Genomic DNA, 17128 nt, shown 5'->3' with positions numbered 1-17128 from the left:
CCCCCCCCCCCCCCCCCCCCCCCCCCCCCCCCCCCGCCACCTCTCTAGTGCATCCACGCTGAAAGCCTCTTGCACTCACAGGGCCCAGACTCCCTCTGTAAGTACCTGCATAAGTCTGCACGCAGCCCAGCCACGTGCCGGAGTAAGAGCCCCGCCTCCCCAGTGCTCATCCCCACCTCTAGAAGGGACTTCTATTGTAGAACCAGGCACATCATGGGTACAAACAGAGTCCTATCTGGCTGAGAGAGCTAATTGGATAAATGGGTAGATATGTGGATGGACAGATGCATGGATGGAAGGAAGGGAGGGTGGTTGGATCATTGGACTTGTCACTTAATAGACGGACCCTGTACACGGAGCTTACAATCTTTTTCTAAGCTATTAACTTTCTCTCCTGGTTGAGTCTGTTTTCTTAAAATTTTTGCCTTTCTCATATTCCAAATCACCTAGCCTTGGGCTGAGCCTATTTTAAGTCCCAATAAAAGTAGGATTAATGAATGAACTCACTAAACAAGCAAATGAAATAAAAGCCGTGCTGTCCAGAGCACAATCGCGAAGTTGGATGTTAGGGTCGGGCCCTTCCCTCTCTCAGCGCGGGGGCCCACACCCCTCCCCACCACCCAGATCCTGGGCTCGCTCCAGGCCCCTCCTGTCACATGAGACTTTGGGGTGAACCTGTAACCCTTGGAGGGGACCAGTTAGAGTCACACTCTACCAAAGGTCTTGTTTACTGATGGTGGGAATTCAGGCCTTTTAGCCCCAGAGAAACATAAACAGAATGTGAATCTTGTATATCTCAGCAGGAAGGAACACTCTGTCTGGCTAAGAGCTTAGCTTATCAAGGAAAGAAAATCACGTGGCTTTGGCCCGCCAGGGTTCGCGTCCCTTGGTCCTCCCTAGGCCATGTTGTCGTGTGTGAGCCGCTGGGTCTGAAGAGCTTTCAGAGGGAAAGGACTTAGACACACTTGAGGCCACAGGCCCTGGAGAGAGATCCTCTCCTTCCAACAGACACTTGCCTGTGTCCTGGTAAAGCCAAAGACAGAGACGTGGCCCAAGAAAGCAGTGTGCTCCCTGTCACCTGAGGCTTGTGAGCCAAGGACACCCCGGATGGGGTGCTGGTGATGGGAGAGGGCACTGGACCTTTTATTCCTGGAGTCCTGGAAGGGCGCCATCCCAGGAGTCTGCCACCGTCCCACTCGGAGACTTGGCATGTTCCTCTCCTCGCCGGGCCTCAGTCCCCACATCTGCCAAATGGAACCCCACAGCCTGCCTGTCTGACTCATGAGGCTCCTCTGAGGTGCTAGGAACAAGATGGGATGTGACACTGTAGAGGGGAAATGCCACCAGCTGAGGACAGAGTGCCCATGGTGCCACCATGACATTGGTAACTGCCAGCCATCCGTGCCGCTCTCCAGGGTCCCCTTGCAAAGCATGAGCTTCCCGGGGCAAGGAGGTGAGGGAGTCAACAGATATGGTCAACAGAGACGTGGCCACACCCTCTTCTTCTGCCAGGTGGCTTTGGTGGCCCTGGGAACAAACAGGACCCAAGAACTGGACGTAGGCAGCTGGCCTCGGATTTGCGCAGAGCTCACTGGGTCTGGATGGAGGTTGCAGCTCACGAGAAAATGTTTAATGCGAGAGGGGACAGGTCTGTACAGCCTGGAGGAGCGGTCTGGGGCTCACAGGGACAGAGGCGGGCCGGGGGGGAAAGGGGAGGGAGGGAGGGAAGGAGGGAGGGGAGCTCAGGCACCCAGTGGAGATTAAACAGCCCGGCTGGATCATCCAGCTTGACAGTGATGGTTAAATGTGGCTTTGCCTCAGTTTCCCAGGCAGGGAGCTGGCCCCCTCTCGGCTGCCCTGGTGGTCCCACCTCAGCGCTGGTAGAAGAGTCCGCTGGATATCACGACGTAGCCCTGGAGGGCAAGGAGAACCACGGGCCAGGTCGGGGGCCACACGAGGACCAGGAACACCTCCAGCCGCCCCATCAGCCTGGCTTTGAGCTCATGCTCTGCCACTCTGGCTGCAGGCCTCCTGAGTCGCCTCTCTGGGACTCAGCCTCCTGCTGTCACTTGGGAGTGGTAACAGCACCCACCCTGCAGGCCTAGGATGAGGAGGCACGTGGGCAGAGCCCCCAGCACGGGGCCGGGGCTCAGTGCGGGCTTATGGACGCCGTTGGGACCAGCGCTGTGTCAGGACTGGGAGCCCAAACCACTGAGCATATTCTCCACGTCCAGGGCTCCCCAGGAGCACCAAGCACCTTCCCTATATCCTCTCTCTCTGCCCTGCCCTGCGGAAACGTGCCCAGGGCCTGCTGAGCATCATCTGCTCATTCAACAAATCTTCACTGAGCCTCTGCTATAAGCCGCGTCCTGTTACACGTGCTGGAGACAAGCAGACCCAGGCCCTTCCCACGCGTAGGTCATACACGGTCCGAGGCAGTAGCCATTGTTAAATTAAACCCAATTAAGATTAAATAAAATTTACAATCCAGCTTCTCAGCTGTACTGGCCACATTTCAAGTGCCCAACAGCCACACATGCCCAGGGGCTGATAGCGGCCACCGTGTTGGACTGTGCAGATATCCATCCTCACAGAACATCATTTTGGACAGGGCTGGGCTAGGGACCTTTGACTTTGGACCCAGTTGGCTAGATCTGTGAGTACCACAGTGGACGGGTCAGTCACTGACCCTGCCTGCTTGGGAGAGTCTCCAGGAAATTTTCACTAATGGCCCAGGTTCCAATATGTGCTAATTGTTCCTTTTTGGGGAGCGGGGGAGTGGATCACCCACGTGCCTTGGGACCATAGTTCTAAAGTGACACGGGCATCATCCCTGGAAAAACATCCCTGGGTCCCACTCAGAGGATGTGAACAACACGTGCAGATGCTGGGCTTCAGGGGCCTCGGCTAAGCTTTCTGTCCTTCATATGTCTTGTTGAATGAATAGAAAAAATATTATCATTTATATCCCAGGTGACACGGAAAGAAGTTGTAGGGTCTCACCCTGGGCAGTGGAGATTGAATTTCACCCTGGCCCCACCAATTTCGCATAAGGGCAAGTGGTTTTAGAAGGGTCTGGAAGCCCCCTTCCCCATCCAGCCTATAGAGATATGTGTATAAAGCTGGAAGAAGCCTGTGTGTCATCTCCCCCAGACACCAAAGGGGCTGTGCCCCCAGCCCAGGGCATAGATCGTGGGATGACTGAATCCCCCGAAAGTGGCCCGGCATATTTGATGAGGACCCTTGCACCAATGTCTCTAAACGTCCTAAATTTTCCATCTCATTACAGCCAAGGATTCATGGCACGGTCTTGGCAGGAATGTCCCCCTGAGGGGGACACCCTCAGGCATGGCCAACCCGGAGACCTCACTGTTTGTATAGCGGGAAGGGAGAGTGGGGCCTCGCTGAGCCCAGCCTTCGTCCGAGGGTGGAGGAAGCCCGTGCGCCACACACAAAGGCTCACCTCGTAGACAAAGACCTCAGGGTTGGCGTAGTGGAGGTTGACCACGTTGGGGAGGGCGACCCCCATGCCCAGGAGAGCTGCAGGAGGGGAAGGAGCAACTAAGTTCAGTCAGGAGGCCCCAGCGGAGCGCCACCAGGAGCCGGGCCCATGCTGAAGTCCTCACGTGCCTGGTGACACTGAGCCCCACAGACAGCCGGGGAGCAGGCACCATTATTATTATATTCATTTTACAGAAGGGACAATTGAGGCTTCGGGAAGTAAAAAAAAGAAAACTTGAACCCCCCCCCTCTTAACCTCTGAGCCCTGGGGCTAGGTGGGGGGGGAGGGAGCCTAGAGCGGAGGAGGGCCAGCAGGGGACCGTAGGGCCAACTGGTGTGGAGGGCGGGGCTCACCGTTGAGGTGATCCAGCAGCGGCCTCTTGAACACGGCGTCCATGAGTGGGTGCACTTGATTTGTCTGCAGTCAGGGAGATGGGGGGCCGCGGGCCCGCTCCAGTGAGGGGCCGAGAGAGACGGGCAGAGGGGCCACACGTGAACACGCCAGACACAGACAGGCACACAAATAGCAGAGGCACGGGTGGAGGGAGGAAGGCAGGTCACCCCCGTCCTGCCTTCAAGCAGAGCCCAGCGACCCCTGGGGTCAGGTCAGCTGTCAGCGTCTGGGCCCCCGGAACTGCCCTCCGGGGAGGAGACAGACCAGCACCTGACTGACTGACACTGTGTGCCCAGCAGGTGGTGGGCAGGCTGCCTGATGCCAGGAGACTGGCCGCCTTCTTGGTGCTGACCAATGGACGGATGGACTGATGGTGGACAGACTGATGTGCCGTATTGACTGACAGGCCAGCCCACAAAGGACCACATGGTGGCCAATGGCCCAGCCATGGCATGTGGCTGAGGGGGCAGCCAACACTGTCCAATGCTGGCTTGTCTGATTTACCAGTAGACTCAGTGATTCTTGGCCTGACCAGTCATTGGCCACCAGCAGTGACAGGCAGCTCACTGACGGACCCCACTGAAGAACTGAGGTTGCTGACCGCCTGACCAGCCAACAGGCAGCCTGGGAGAGAGACTGGCTACTATCCCCAAGTGCCCTAGGAGGAAGCTCAATCGTGGTGGTTCATACAGGGGCACTCGTGTGCGGGCACACAGTTCAAGGCCTGCCCCACCCACTGAGGGGGTGTCTGGACATCCCAGCCCCACACTCACATCAATGAAGCCCACATTGGAAGAGGCCACGGTGAGCTGGATGTCCCTGGAAGAGAAGCAGGAGGCTTAGTGCTGGGGCCTAGTCCCCCCCGCCCATACCACACATGCTGCATCCCAGGATCCTCTGATGGACACTGTGATAAGGGGCTGCAGGCCCATTCCCCAGAGGAACACACTGAGGCCGCTGGCTCCAAGAGGCCTTTCTTACCCCAGCACAGATGTGGTTCCCCGAAGCTTCACCTTGGACACAGAGAGCTGGAGGCTCAGGTTCACAACCTGGGCACGAAGGGAGAGCGAGGTCAAAGAGTGCAGAGCCACAAGGGAGCCTTCAGCTGGCCACCAGCTGCCACCCAGCCCCTGACAGATTTGGGTGTTTGTGGAGCACCCGATGTGCCGGGCCCCGTACAGAGCACTGGGAGCAAACACAGCATAAATGAGACAGACCAGGTCTCTGCTCTGGGGAACCCTCACAGGCCAGGGGAGCAGGTGAACAATAACCAAAGTAACCAGATGAGATCCTTGCAGAGAGTGTCAGGTGCCATGAAGGCAGAGTGTGGTAGCATGGAGAGGGCTGACGGGGACCATCTTTCTCAGGGTGGTCCAAGAAGAAGGTTGCAACATTTAAGCTGAGACCTGAAAGATGAGAAGCCAGCCATGCCAAGAGCTAGGAGAAGAGTGTCCTGGGCACAGGGGGGTGGGGGGTGGGAGGCAGCACGTGCAAAGGTCCTGTGGCAGGAATGTCATGGCATAGCGAAAGAACAGCAAGGACACCAGTGTGAACAGAGCAGAGCAAGTGAGGAAAGTGGGGCAGGAAGTGGGATGTGGGGTGTCGCCACCCTCCAGCCAGCCCCACCAGCCCACCTGACTCACCATATCAAAGGAGAAGAGGGACTGGAAAGCCGAGTTGGAAGCCACAGCCAGGACCTCCACGAAGGGCTGCAGCTGAAGCGTGGCATTGTGGGTGTGAAGTATGACCACGGGCGTGGCACCCAGCTGCACCTTGAGCGCCACCGGCATGGGCTTGGGGAACCTGCGGGCCACCTGGGGAGGCAGGGAGGGAGAGAGAGAGGAGGGCACCTAGGGGCAAAGGCTGGGTGGTCTCTGCACTCATCACTCCTCAGGCGCTGCTCAGACATGACTGGGCCACAGGCCCCTGCCCTTGGCGATGTCCCGCCTGAAGGGGGCGGTAGCCTTGTGATCTGTGCCAGGAAGAATGGGAGCTCAGGGGCCAAGGGAGCTTGAGAAGGCTCCTGGACGGGGCTAGGGGTTGGGCCCTGCCCTAGGAGGCAACCCCGAGCTTGGTCTTGAAGACAAACAAGAAAAAAGGAAGCAGAAAAGGCCCTCTGGGTAGAGGCAGCACCTGGACAGAGGCATAGGGGGGCGGTGAACAGCAGACTGTCAGGCAGAAGGGGGGAGGGTCTTCAGATGGAGGATACAACGACAGACGCTGAAGCCCCTGCGGGACAGATACCAGCCAGCCGAGACCCTCCCTTCCCCGTCCCAGCTGGGTCTCGGCCCCTGAAATGACCAGAACTGTCACCAACCTCAGGGATGAGCCGGCCCAGCACGGATGTGTTCAGGAGATTGTCGTCCGACTCCTGAAATGAGCCCCCACATCACAATGGGCCTTAGGGCAGCTGCCCCCCGAGCTACACCAGCTTCTGCCTCCCCATGACCCCCGTTCAGCCTTTCCAACAGCCCACCCGTGGCCCCAGATCTTGAGCTGCGTCTCTCCCCACGATTTGACCTCTGCGGGGTCTCCCCAGGCTGGGCCCCAAGACACGCATGTCCCACGTGCCCCGGGTGGCAGGTCCAAGCCTCACCAGCTGCCCTGTGATGTCCAGGTTGAGGGCCCCAGCCTTCTGCATCAGCAGGAGGACAGAGTCAAACAGGTCCTGGGAGAGGCCCACGGCTGCCATGGCTCCGTCGGTGCCCACGTGCAGCGGCAGCACGAAGGGGGTGGCATCCACGGGCAGGACAATGGGCTTGCCCAGCAGGAAGAGAACGGCCTGTGGGGTTGGGGGGTGGTGAGAGGGAGAAAAGCAGCGGGGCCTCAGGAGGGAGGCGACTCCGTCACAGATCCCTGGGCTCTGAGATGTCACCCACCCGTATGCCGCATGTCATCCAGCCTCACACCTTTGCCTGCGTGCCCTACCCCCGCCTGGGATGCCATTCCAGCTCCCCTCCCTCCAACACCCCTGCTCCTTTAGTCCAAAGACCCCAGAAGCAACAAGCCCAAGGGCCCTGGGCTGACAAGGCGACACTTACGTTGATATCCAAGGAGATGTAGTCCTTCGTGACCTTGGGCACGTTGACCATGGCGTAGCGGATCTGGGACTCTGGACCCACAGGGTTGAGGCCTACACAAAAGCAGAATGAAGGAGAAAAGATGGCATCCTTAGCCTTACCTCCCAACGCCTCCTCTATCCAGAAACCTCAACTATCTGACCTTGGCCAGCCACACCCAGGCCTGGAAGCAGAGGAGGTAAGAAAGAAGGCCTCTGAGGAGGCAAACTTAGGTCACAAAACACACGCACCCAAGATTCAGCCACTAGCAACCTGTGGACCGTTAGCGTAGACATGATTCTAGCAGTTTGGGTGTCTCGCTTTCCTAATCAGTGGAAGACTAGAGACACCAAATTAGAAGGAAGGGGAAGGGTCACTCTGTGCACACATACGCCCTGAAGAAAGCAAGAAGGAACCACAGGAGAAGAACGGAGCTCACATTCATCAAGGTCCGGATATTTGACCCACACTGTCCCAGCACCCTCCCCCCGGGCCCCAGTCCTTACCAATTAAAGTGCCCAGGTGGACATTGAGGCCCTGCACCAGGTTGGAGATGCTCAGGCACAGCTGTGGCAAGACAGAGGCGGAGGCTGATCAGGCTGGAGGGGTGAGGCCAGGCGGGTCTAGGGTCCCAGTCTGGAAGCCTCCCCGGGCCCACACACCAAGGCCTGGAGTCCCTTCCTTCCACCCAGTGGGCCTCTTGCATCTCTCTTGGGCCCTGAGGACTCAGAGAAGCTGGGCTCATGGGCGTCGAGGAAAGAACGGGGACAGTGGGACACAGTAGAGGGGACCACAGCTGGGCCAGGACAGTTGAGGCAGGGAGCCCGCTGCACTGGGGCCCAGAGGGCCTGCTGGGGGAAGGGCGCTGCACGCGGTGAAGGCAGGCGGTGGTCAGCGAGCAAGACTGGAGTTCTGGGCGCAGTGGGCGGCCCGAGAAGTATATTAAGCTGGGGTCAGTGTGATAGAAGGTGGGGCAAGGAGAGACCACCCGCAAGGCCAAGGGGAGTCACAGCCCGGGCCAGGCAAAGCTGGTGGGGCTGGGCCAGGGGAGGCCGGTGGCAGAGGAGAGGGCCAGGTCAGGCTGTACTGCCTTCAGCCCTTGGGCCTCAGTCTTCCCGTCTGCAAGATGGCAACACTGGGGCCCACGCCTGGTGGGTGTGGGATGGCACCGAGTGGGTTGACTTGGGGTTGCAGGGACCAAATCAGAAGATGGTGTGTGGGTAGGGACAGAGATGGAGAAGCACCCCCCCCTTGTCAGTGTGACCCTAGCTCCAGGGGCACCTGTCTGTCACCAAGTCAGCCACAAGCCACTAATGACAAGGGTGGAAATAGCAACAGGAATCACAGCCAAATTCTCTGCCAACACTGTTGTAAGCTCTTCACGGATGTTAATGGGCTCAACTCTCTGCGCGGTGCATGTGGAATTGGGGGCAGAGGGAGGTGCAGCGACTTGTCCGAGTGTCACAGCCGGGAAGGAGGGGGCCAGGATTCAAGCCCAGGCCACACCTGGCTCCAGTGCCCATGCTGTTGTCCACTTTCCCTTTGTCTCTTTTTCATAAGCCCCTTGGCCCCGTCCCGACCCTCGGGCGTGGAACTGGGGCTGGCCCGGGAGCAGGGGCCTCCCTTCCCCGCGGCCCCCAAGCCCCCCTTTGTTTCGTCCGCCCTGTCACTGCCCTGGACCGTCCCCTCAGCCTTTTTCCTGCCCTCCTGGGAAAATCGGAGGAGTCCCATCAAGGGCCTTCTAGTTTAGGAAAGGCGCTAACGGTCCCCATCTCCCCCATGCCTGCAACGCCCCATGAGGCACCGCGCCTCCAGAGGTGAGCAAGGGCCCCCTCCCCGGAGATGTGGGGGTGGGGTCTTTACCTTGTTCCGCAGGACGGCTCTGACGTGCTTCTGCACCAGGGCCAGCGGCCCCCGGGCCAGGCTGAGGGAGAGACCGAGAAAACGCTCCTGAGGCCCAGGACACAAGTTCCGCCCCTTTCTCCCGGCAGAGCCACAAACTGAGAGACCGGTGTCCCCCCGAGCCAGGGGCCAGTGAGTCCCTTTCCACCCCTGCTGGATGCCAGACACCGCGCTGACACCGTTGTCCCCACAGATGAGAAACCGGGCCTCAGAAAAGAGGTCACTGGCTTGGAGGTTTGTACGTGGCCAAAACGTGACAATGAGGCCAGGCTTGGGGGAGACAGAGAAGGTGTTGCGAAAGCGGACTCGGCCCCGTCCTTGGCCCACTGGCCTCGTGGCCACTCTGAGCCCAGCAAGCTGGGGTGCTAGTTCTCTGGGACACGCCTGGGAGGGTCCCTTCCTCATCCTGCATCTCACTTTCCCCTCTGAACAAGGGGAGAGGGGTCCAAGTTGTTTCTCAGTGGGGATGCATAGGACTGTGGTTCCCTCGGGTTTTTCTTTAAGGTTTTTTTAATTTAAAGTTGAGTATAGTTAACACACAGTGTCCTATTAGTTTCAGGTGCATAACTTAGTGATTCGACACGTCTGGACATCACCCCGCACTCCTCACAGCAAGTGCACTCCTGCCTTCCCGTCGCCCGTCTCCCCCTCAGCCCTCCCCTCTGGTAGCCATCAGTGCATTCTCTGTAGTTAAGACTCTGTTTCTGGTTTTGACTCTCTCTCTCTTTTTTTCCCTTTGCTGGCTTGCTTTGTTTGTTAAATTCCGCATATGAGTGAAATCATATGGTATTTCTCTTTCTCTGACTCACTTATTTTGTTTTGCAAAATACTGTCTAGTTCCTTTCATCCATGTCACTGCAAATGGTAAGATTTCATTCTTTTTTATGGCTGAGTAATATTCCTCTGTGTGTGTGTGTGTGTGTGTGTGTGTGTGTGGTGTGTGCGCGCGTGCGTGTGTGTGTGTGCACGCTCTATGTATTCTTTATCCATTCATAAATGGTTTTTATTTTAATTTTTTAATGTTTATTTTTGAGAGAGACAGACAGAGCCCGAGGCGGGGCTCGAACCCACGCACTGCGAGATCATGACCTGAGCCCAAGCTGGACGTTTAAGTATCTGAGCCACCCAGGCACCCCTCATTCATAAATGTTGACCCAGGCTGCAGCCCCAGGTCACTGAATGGCCCCTCAGGGGAGAGGGGAGAGGGCTAGCGGTGTTTTTCATGCCATTGACGTCTGGGCTTTCAATCTGTGAGCAGCCCCTGCTCATGAGGATGGTGAGGGGGCGCGTGTTACATGTGAAGATGGTGAAGATTCATGCCCAGCCCCCCAGAGAGGCCAGTCTCCGGTGCCCCCCCAGCTCTCATGTGAGAAGGTAGAAGTCATGCAGGAGGCGGGTCAGGCTACCGGGTCTGAACCCACTCCACCGCTTGCCAGCTGTGTGACGTGGGCACGTTACCTAACTCTTCTGTGCCTCCATTTGTTCCCTCGTACAACAAGGCAACTGCACCTTCCGGTAGGACTACTGTGTGTGGTGGGGGGCTTAGAGCCCGCACTGCACACAGCAGGTGCTCCGCAGGCGGCAGCCGCTGTCAGCTCTAGATGCACCCGACTCCCAGTGAGGGCGACGGGCTCCAGAATCCCATCTCTGCACGGAGAGACCTCTGAGACCTCTGAGGCTCAGCATCCTCCCTGGGCAGTATGGGAATGGCCGTGCATCGTCATGTGCTGGGCGGAGGGAGGGGGGCAGTAGAGGGCACCCGGCCTCTCTGTGTGCTCTTGGGCAAGTCCCCCCTCCCTGAGCCTCAGTGTCCTCAGCCATAAAACACGTGTGATCCTGGGGGTCTCTTAAGCCCCTTGTGGCCATTGGACGAAGGCTTGAGTAGGAAACTCGAGAAATAGCACTGCGGCCGGGGTTCTGCAGCCCGCCCTCACCAGACACTCACCCGGCACTGCCGTCGGGCACCTTGGTGTCGCTGAAGAGTGGGAAGCAGGCCGAGATGCTGACCACGGGGGTCCCGATGGAGCCCTGGGCCACGCGGGCGTCGGCCAGCACTACCACGGGCAGCCTCAGCTCCAGAGGCTCTGGGACTCTGCAGGACACCATTCCTGAGCCCCGGTGGCACTGCCCAACAGAGCCTACCCTACACCCCCCAGCCTGAGCCCGCCCTCCACTTGACGCAGGCAGGTATGAGCTGGCCCCACCTGGGGCAGGCTCAGAGCACTCCTCGCTCCACTCAGGGTCACAGACGTTGCAGCAGATGGGCTTGAACTCTGGCTCCCCATACCCTCTCACTGCCAGACCCTGGCCAGTCCCTCCCTATACTGAGCCTCAGTTTCCTCTTCTGTGGAATGGACATAAGAGTGACGGTACCTATGTCCCAGGGCCATGCTGAGCTTTCTACGAGGTGGCCACGTGAAAATGCCCCGGCGGAGCCTGGCCCATGGCAAGCACTCATACAGTGTTAGTGTCAGCACAGGGGACTTAAAACAGAGACCCCTGTGGATGCCCAAGCCGGCAGTTCGGAAATCAAATGCACACGAAGCGACTGGCACACAGAAATAATTCTGATCGTTGCATTTCCTGAGCACTTGCTATGTGCCTTGCCGTGTGGAAGGGGGGAGGGTGTGATTTTAATTACAGCGATGGATCCCTTCACTGCGTCCCTCCCAGCAGTGCTGCCGGGTTTCATCCCACTTCACAAAAGAGGAAACTGAGGGCTGCAGGAGTGAAATGGCTACCCGGTGGCACCACCGTGAGCAGGGTCCTAGTCCTCAGAAATTCTCTCACTGTCTCGCTCCCCCACTGGACAGGAAGTGGAGGACTTGGGTGCAGGTCTGGAGAATTGCTACCCCCGTCCCCTCACTCTGCCCCTTGGAGCTTCCCTGAAAACCCCGCTGCCCACCCCCGCCCCCAGGGAGAGCCACTCACCGAAAGACCTTGAAAGTAAAGTTGGCTGCTACCAACAGGCGCACTCCGAAATCAGCCACGAATTTTAGGTGGAAGTGGGACACATGGACGCTCAAAGTCTGGATCCTGTGGGATGGGAGTGGGGGTGACGGGGAGGCCCCCAGTCAACCTTGGAGTTCCCTCTGGGGTGGGTGTTCTGAGCCATATCCACACTAGTGATGTTATAAAGAAGGACTTTCTGACTGTAGCAAACATGGCATGAGGAATAGGTAGTGAGTTCTCCACCCTAGGGGGAATGCAAGTAGCTATTGGACAATCAACTGGCAGGGAAAGGATGCAGAGAGGATTCCCAGAACTGGACAGGAATTGAGTGAGATGACTGTTCGGGTCTTGGAGGGATTTTAGTTTTTGACAGAGGTCAGGAAATCTTGGAAGGTGGGCTCCACAGAAGGCAGAAACGCCCTCCATGGCATTCTAGTCAAAGCTTTGGCTTGTAGCCCTCCAGAGATAGGAGACTCCTTGCCTTCAAAGCTGCCTGTTCTGATCGCTAAGCACTTTTTTTTTTTTTTTGAGAGAGAGCAGGGGGCAGGGTCAGAGAGCGGGAGAGAGAGAATCCCAAGCAGGCTCCCTAACACGGGACTTGATCTCACAGTTGTGAGATCATGATCTGAGCCAAAATCAAGAGTCAGACAAAATCAGTGGCTTAACCGACTGAGCCACCCATGTGCCCCAGCTAAGCCCTTTCTAACTATCTTGTCCTTTTTTCCTAAATGAGCCATCTTTTTCCTTGCACAGTAGTTGGAGGTGGGAATTCAGACAATACAAGATGACATAAAATTTAAAAGTCACATCAAAACTCTGCCCTCAGGGGCGCCTGGGTGGCTTAGTCGGTTAAGCGTCCGACTTTCGCTTAGGTCATGATCTTGCGGTTCGTGGGTTCGAGCCCCGCGTCGGGCTCTGTGCTGACTGCCAGCTCAGAGCCTGGAGCCTNGGGCTCTGTGCTGACTGCCAGCTCAGAGCCTGGAGCCTGTTTCAGTCTGTGACTCCCTCTCTCTCTGACCCTCCCCTGCTCACGCTGTCTCTCTTTCTCTCTCTCTCCTAGAAATAAATAAAACATTTTAAAAAAACAATAACAAAAAAAACTCCGCCCTCAAACACTCTCACTGTTAGCACTTAGCTGACATTGTTCTGTGACTCTCTTTGGGACACAGCCTGGTCTAGAACCCGCTTCTTTTCACTTGACACCAGCTTTGGCCATCTTCCCACTTCTACAAACAAGGACACATGTGGCCAACTAGAAAACGGTGAGGAATTCTCGACTCTTGGGTATTTATGTCATTCTCAGCTCCCGGCCAGCCGTAAGCTGAGAGCAGTGCTCCAGGCCTACCCTAAGAGCTTCAAACTGGGGGCCTCCACACCAGCTGCTGTTCTATCGTGGTTTAAAGTTTTAAGTGGTTTTTAGTAAGCTGCCATCATTCAAAATTGATAGATTTTAAAGTTTAAAAAAAAATTTTTTTTTAACATTTATTCATTCTTGAGAGAGAGAGAGTGCAAGTGGGGGAGAGGCAGAGAAAGAGGGAGACACAGAATTTGAAGCAGGCTCCAGGCTCTGAACTGTCAGCACAGAGCAATGAGATCATGACCTGAGCCGAAGTTGGACGCCTAACCAACTGAGCCACCCAGGTGCCCCAAAATTGATAGATTTTAAAGTTTAAAAAAAAATTTTTTTTTAACATTTATTCATTCTTGAGAGAGAGAGAGTGCAAGTGGGGGAGAGGCAGAGAAAGAGGGAGACACAGAATTTGAAGCAGGCTCCAGGCTCTGAACTGTCAGCACAGAGCAATGAGATCATGACCTGAGCCGAAGTTGGACGCCTAACCAACTGAGCCACCCAGGTGCCCCAAAATTGATAGATTTTAAATAAATAAATAAATAAGTAAATATATATATATGACTTGTCTTGGGTCTCCAGAAATCTAGCAATAGTGAATCTGTTCCCACATGGGTGGGGACAATTGGCCCAGCCCCTGGGGGTGTCTGAGTTGGAGATGGCCCCCATCTACCTCTGCCTTTGAGTCTCTCTTCATTACAGGGGGTGTGGAGGTACTTAGGCTCAGACTTGTGTCTCAACTTAGTGTCTGGCTTTTGGAGGAAGTAGCCCAGGGTCTTGCCGCTCTGGGGACCCAGGAGCTAAGTCTTGGCTCCTGGGGGCAGAAATCTACTAATTCAGAGGCCCTAGGAACCGCCCCCCCCCAATGTCTCCACCTTGGTCCCAGCTCCCCTGTCATCTTGTGACCATTCACCTAAAGGGTGGGTGTACCTGGTGGAGGAAGCCCCTCTGGAGCTGGTAGGGAGCACTCACCTATACGTGGGACTGAAGCATTCTTCCCAGTGGGTGGGAGCACTCACCTTGTGGGCTGATGCACCTCTCCATTCCAGTCCAGGAAATATGGGACTGTGACGTTCAGGGCCTGCTGGAGAGGGGCTTTCCCGATTTCAGACACTGCGGGGCCAGAGCAGGTGAGGTCAGACTGTCCTCAGGAGCTACTGAGCAGGACTGTGCCACCCCCCACCGCCTGCCCTGCATCTTGGGCAGAGAGGACTCAGAGACCCGCTTGCTCACAGGCAGGGAAGGGGTGAGGGATACAGTTGGGTCTCCATGAGCCCATCACGCGTGCATTACTCACACCGGGCCCTGCAAGGCATGCCTTTCCCTTTCTTGCTTCTGCCTTTCTAAGTCTTTTTTAAAATTTTTATTTATTTTTGAGCAATAGAGACGGAGTGTGAGAGGGGAAGGGGCATGGATAGAGGGAGACACAGAATCCGAAGCAGGCTCCAGGCTCTGAGCTGTCAGCACGGAGCCTGATGCAGGGCTTGAACTCACGGACTGTGAGATCATGACCTGAGCCAAAGTTGGCTGCCCAACCGACTGAGCCCCCCAGGCGTCCCCTGCCTTTCTAAATCTTACTTGTCTGCCCCACTCCTCAAAAACAAGAACATCCTTGGCCCTTTTGCAAGACTCTGATTGAATCCCATCTCTTCTGGTGCCTTCTCCCAAGTCCCCAAGCAGAGGGGCCAGTAGAGTGGGGCAGAGGGCAGAGGCTGAGGATTCTGGAGCCCCTCAGATTCTGGGTACAAATCCCAGCTCTGCTACTCACTATCGCTGTGGCTGCTCTGTGCCTCAGTTTCCCCGTCTGTAAATTTGCAATGATTATAAAGGTACCGGTCACACAGCGTCCTTGTAAAGCCTCAGTGCTCAGTAGATGTTAGCTTTTACTGCTCTTTGTTTGTGTGGCGATAATGACTGTCACTTTGCTAGCACTTCCTTCAGCTGCTCTGAGTGCTTTGCTTCTCCTCACAATTCTATGATGTCAGTACCACATTGTGCCCGGCTTACAGAGAGGCGAGGACAGCTGGCAAGGGGAAGTTGGACCGGCTGAGGCGCCCGGCCCTCCGGCCCCTCGACTTCCTTGTGCACCTGTGCGGCCAGGCCAGGGAGGTGCTCATTGACCCATCCGACATGAGTGGGATGAAAATGAGAGGTAATGGTGCCAGAAGGGAGCACCAGATGAAGAGTCCAGAGGCCTGGACTTCACCCAGACTCACTGTGGGAATCGGAAGTCATGAGCCTCTCTGGCCCTTAAATTCCTTAGACCTGGAGCAGAGACCTGGACCTGGAGAGACCCGGCCGTCTCTATGTTCTTGATACCCCTCTCCCTCCTGACCCTTTGTGGGTGAGCCAAGACTCACACCCAGGCCCCTGGACTCCATCTACAGTGCTCACCTGACACAGGGCTTATAAGATGGGATTGGAAAGACACTGTTAAGAAGCCACCCGGCGCCCCTTTGGAAAGAGATGTGTGCGGCTGGAGTCTCCTGCTGGGTTTCCACCAAGAACACAGGCAGGTGCGCCTGGATGGCTCTCGGGGACAAAGGAGGCTCACACATGACAGGCAGAGGGAGGAGGGCCGGCACAAGGCAGCAGGCCTCTCGTCCCTGCCTACAGTTTCTATGCATGGCTCCGTGCACCGGTGACAGACTAACACGGGTCACTGACCCCTTTCACTGCCATCCTACCTGCCCGGATACAAGGTCCCGGAAGGCTGTGTGTGCCAGGGGACACTGCTGCCTCAGTGCTTCGTGGCCTGGGCCACTGAAAGTCCCTTCTACGGTCTGGCCTGAGTGCCTCACACTGGAATCCGAATTTGGTCTGGACTTGGGGGAAACAGCTTCTGATTTCTCGCCCCTGACCCAGCTCTGGTGGGATCCCAAGGGCACTGGGGGGTGGCTTTTGTCCCTCCCTGGGCCTGGGTCTTCTCATTATGCCTTTCTTGGGGGATAAAGCAGGTCTTAGAGGGGCGCCGGGGTGGCTCAGTCAGTTGAGCGTCCGACTTCAGCTCAGGTCATGATCTCACGGTTCGTGGGTTCAAGCCCCACATCAGGCTCTATGCTGACAGCTCAGAGCCTAGAGCCTGCTCCCTGTGTCCCTCTCTCTGCCCCTCTCCCGCTCACAATCTGTCTCTCTGTCTCTCAAAAATAAGTAAACATTAATCTTCCCATGAACCCCAGAAATCTAGCTCCAGGTCTGTGCTAGACATGTCTTCCCCCAGCACACGTGTGTGCACACATCCCCATCCTGCACGGTCGCATGTACGTGTACAGGCTGGGCGGCCACACTGTATGCACACACTAGGCTTGTGCCATGGCACTTGCACACGTACCAGTCAGCACATGTGCTGACACTCAAGTACACACATGGGCACATTTCCGTGAATTCTCGGGCTTACACGCAGACACACACATGCAACAGCAGCCACTCACACCAACCTGTGCCCACAAGACAGGCACGCCATGCACACGCACATGCGTGGTAGACAGGACATATGCCCTCACTCATTAGAACTTGGTCAGACGTGATCTGGGGGCCAGGGACACCCGGCCCAAGAGATAAAATCCAGGTCCCCGTGGGGTTTTGAGTTCACAGATCCACACACACGGACACACGGAAGACCCCAGTAGCACACCTCTTACCGTAGCTCAGTGCAGCCTTGTTGAGCCTGACCACTGTGCCTGGCAGGGAGGCACCGACCGCGAGCAGCAGCAGGGACAGTAACAGGCCCAGCCTGCATGCCGGAGCCATGGCTGTCCTGGCCCTTGCCCCCCCCGAGATCTGTGGGTCAGGGTGGGGACAAGCATCAGAGAACTTGTCCTGAACGTGCCCCCCCCCCCCACTCCAGCTGTTTGATCCCCACCCCAGCCTGGAGGTCGCAAGCCCTGAGTGGTGATCCCAGCCCTGCCCAAGACCCTTGCATGTCAGTTTTGCATCTCTGCATTGGGAGGTATCACCTTCCCAGCCTGCTTC

At 56.7% G+C, this 17128-nt stretch overlaps 1 protein-coding gene across 1 annotated transcript; it reads right to left on the bottom strand.

Moving 5' to 3' along the window:
• Positions 1-1647: 1647 nt before the first annotated feature.
• On the bottom strand, positions 1648-16906 carry BPIFB2 (BPI fold containing family B member 2). The gene is made up of 15 exons (XM_039237802.1): positions 16798-16906; positions 14176-14269; positions 11788-11892; positions 10822-10948; positions 8818-8904; positions 7461-7521; positions 6937-7028; positions 6492-6677; positions 6213-6266; positions 5539-5709; positions 4877-4944; positions 4669-4714; positions 3856-3919; positions 3464-3540; positions 1648-1913 (listed from the first exon to the last, which is right to left on the bottom strand). The coding sequence occupies exons 1-15, from the start codon at positions 16904-16906 to the stop codon at positions 1872-1874; spliced, it is 1383 nt and encodes a 460-aa protein (XP_039093733.1). The 3' UTR covers positions 1648-1871.
• Positions 16907-17128: the final 222 nt, after the last annotated feature.

This window comes from Hyaena hyaena, unplaced genomic scaffold (assembly GCF_003009895.1).
Source record: "Hyaena hyaena isolate Hyena2069 unplaced genomic scaffold, ASM300989v1 scaffold_131, whole genome shotgun sequence".
NCBI classification, from domain to species: Eukaryota; Metazoa; Chordata; class Mammalia; order Carnivora; family Hyaenidae; genus Hyaena; species Hyaena hyaena.
Note: the sequence above shows the minus strand (reverse complement) of the source record. Positions and strands in the feature narration are given on the sequence as shown.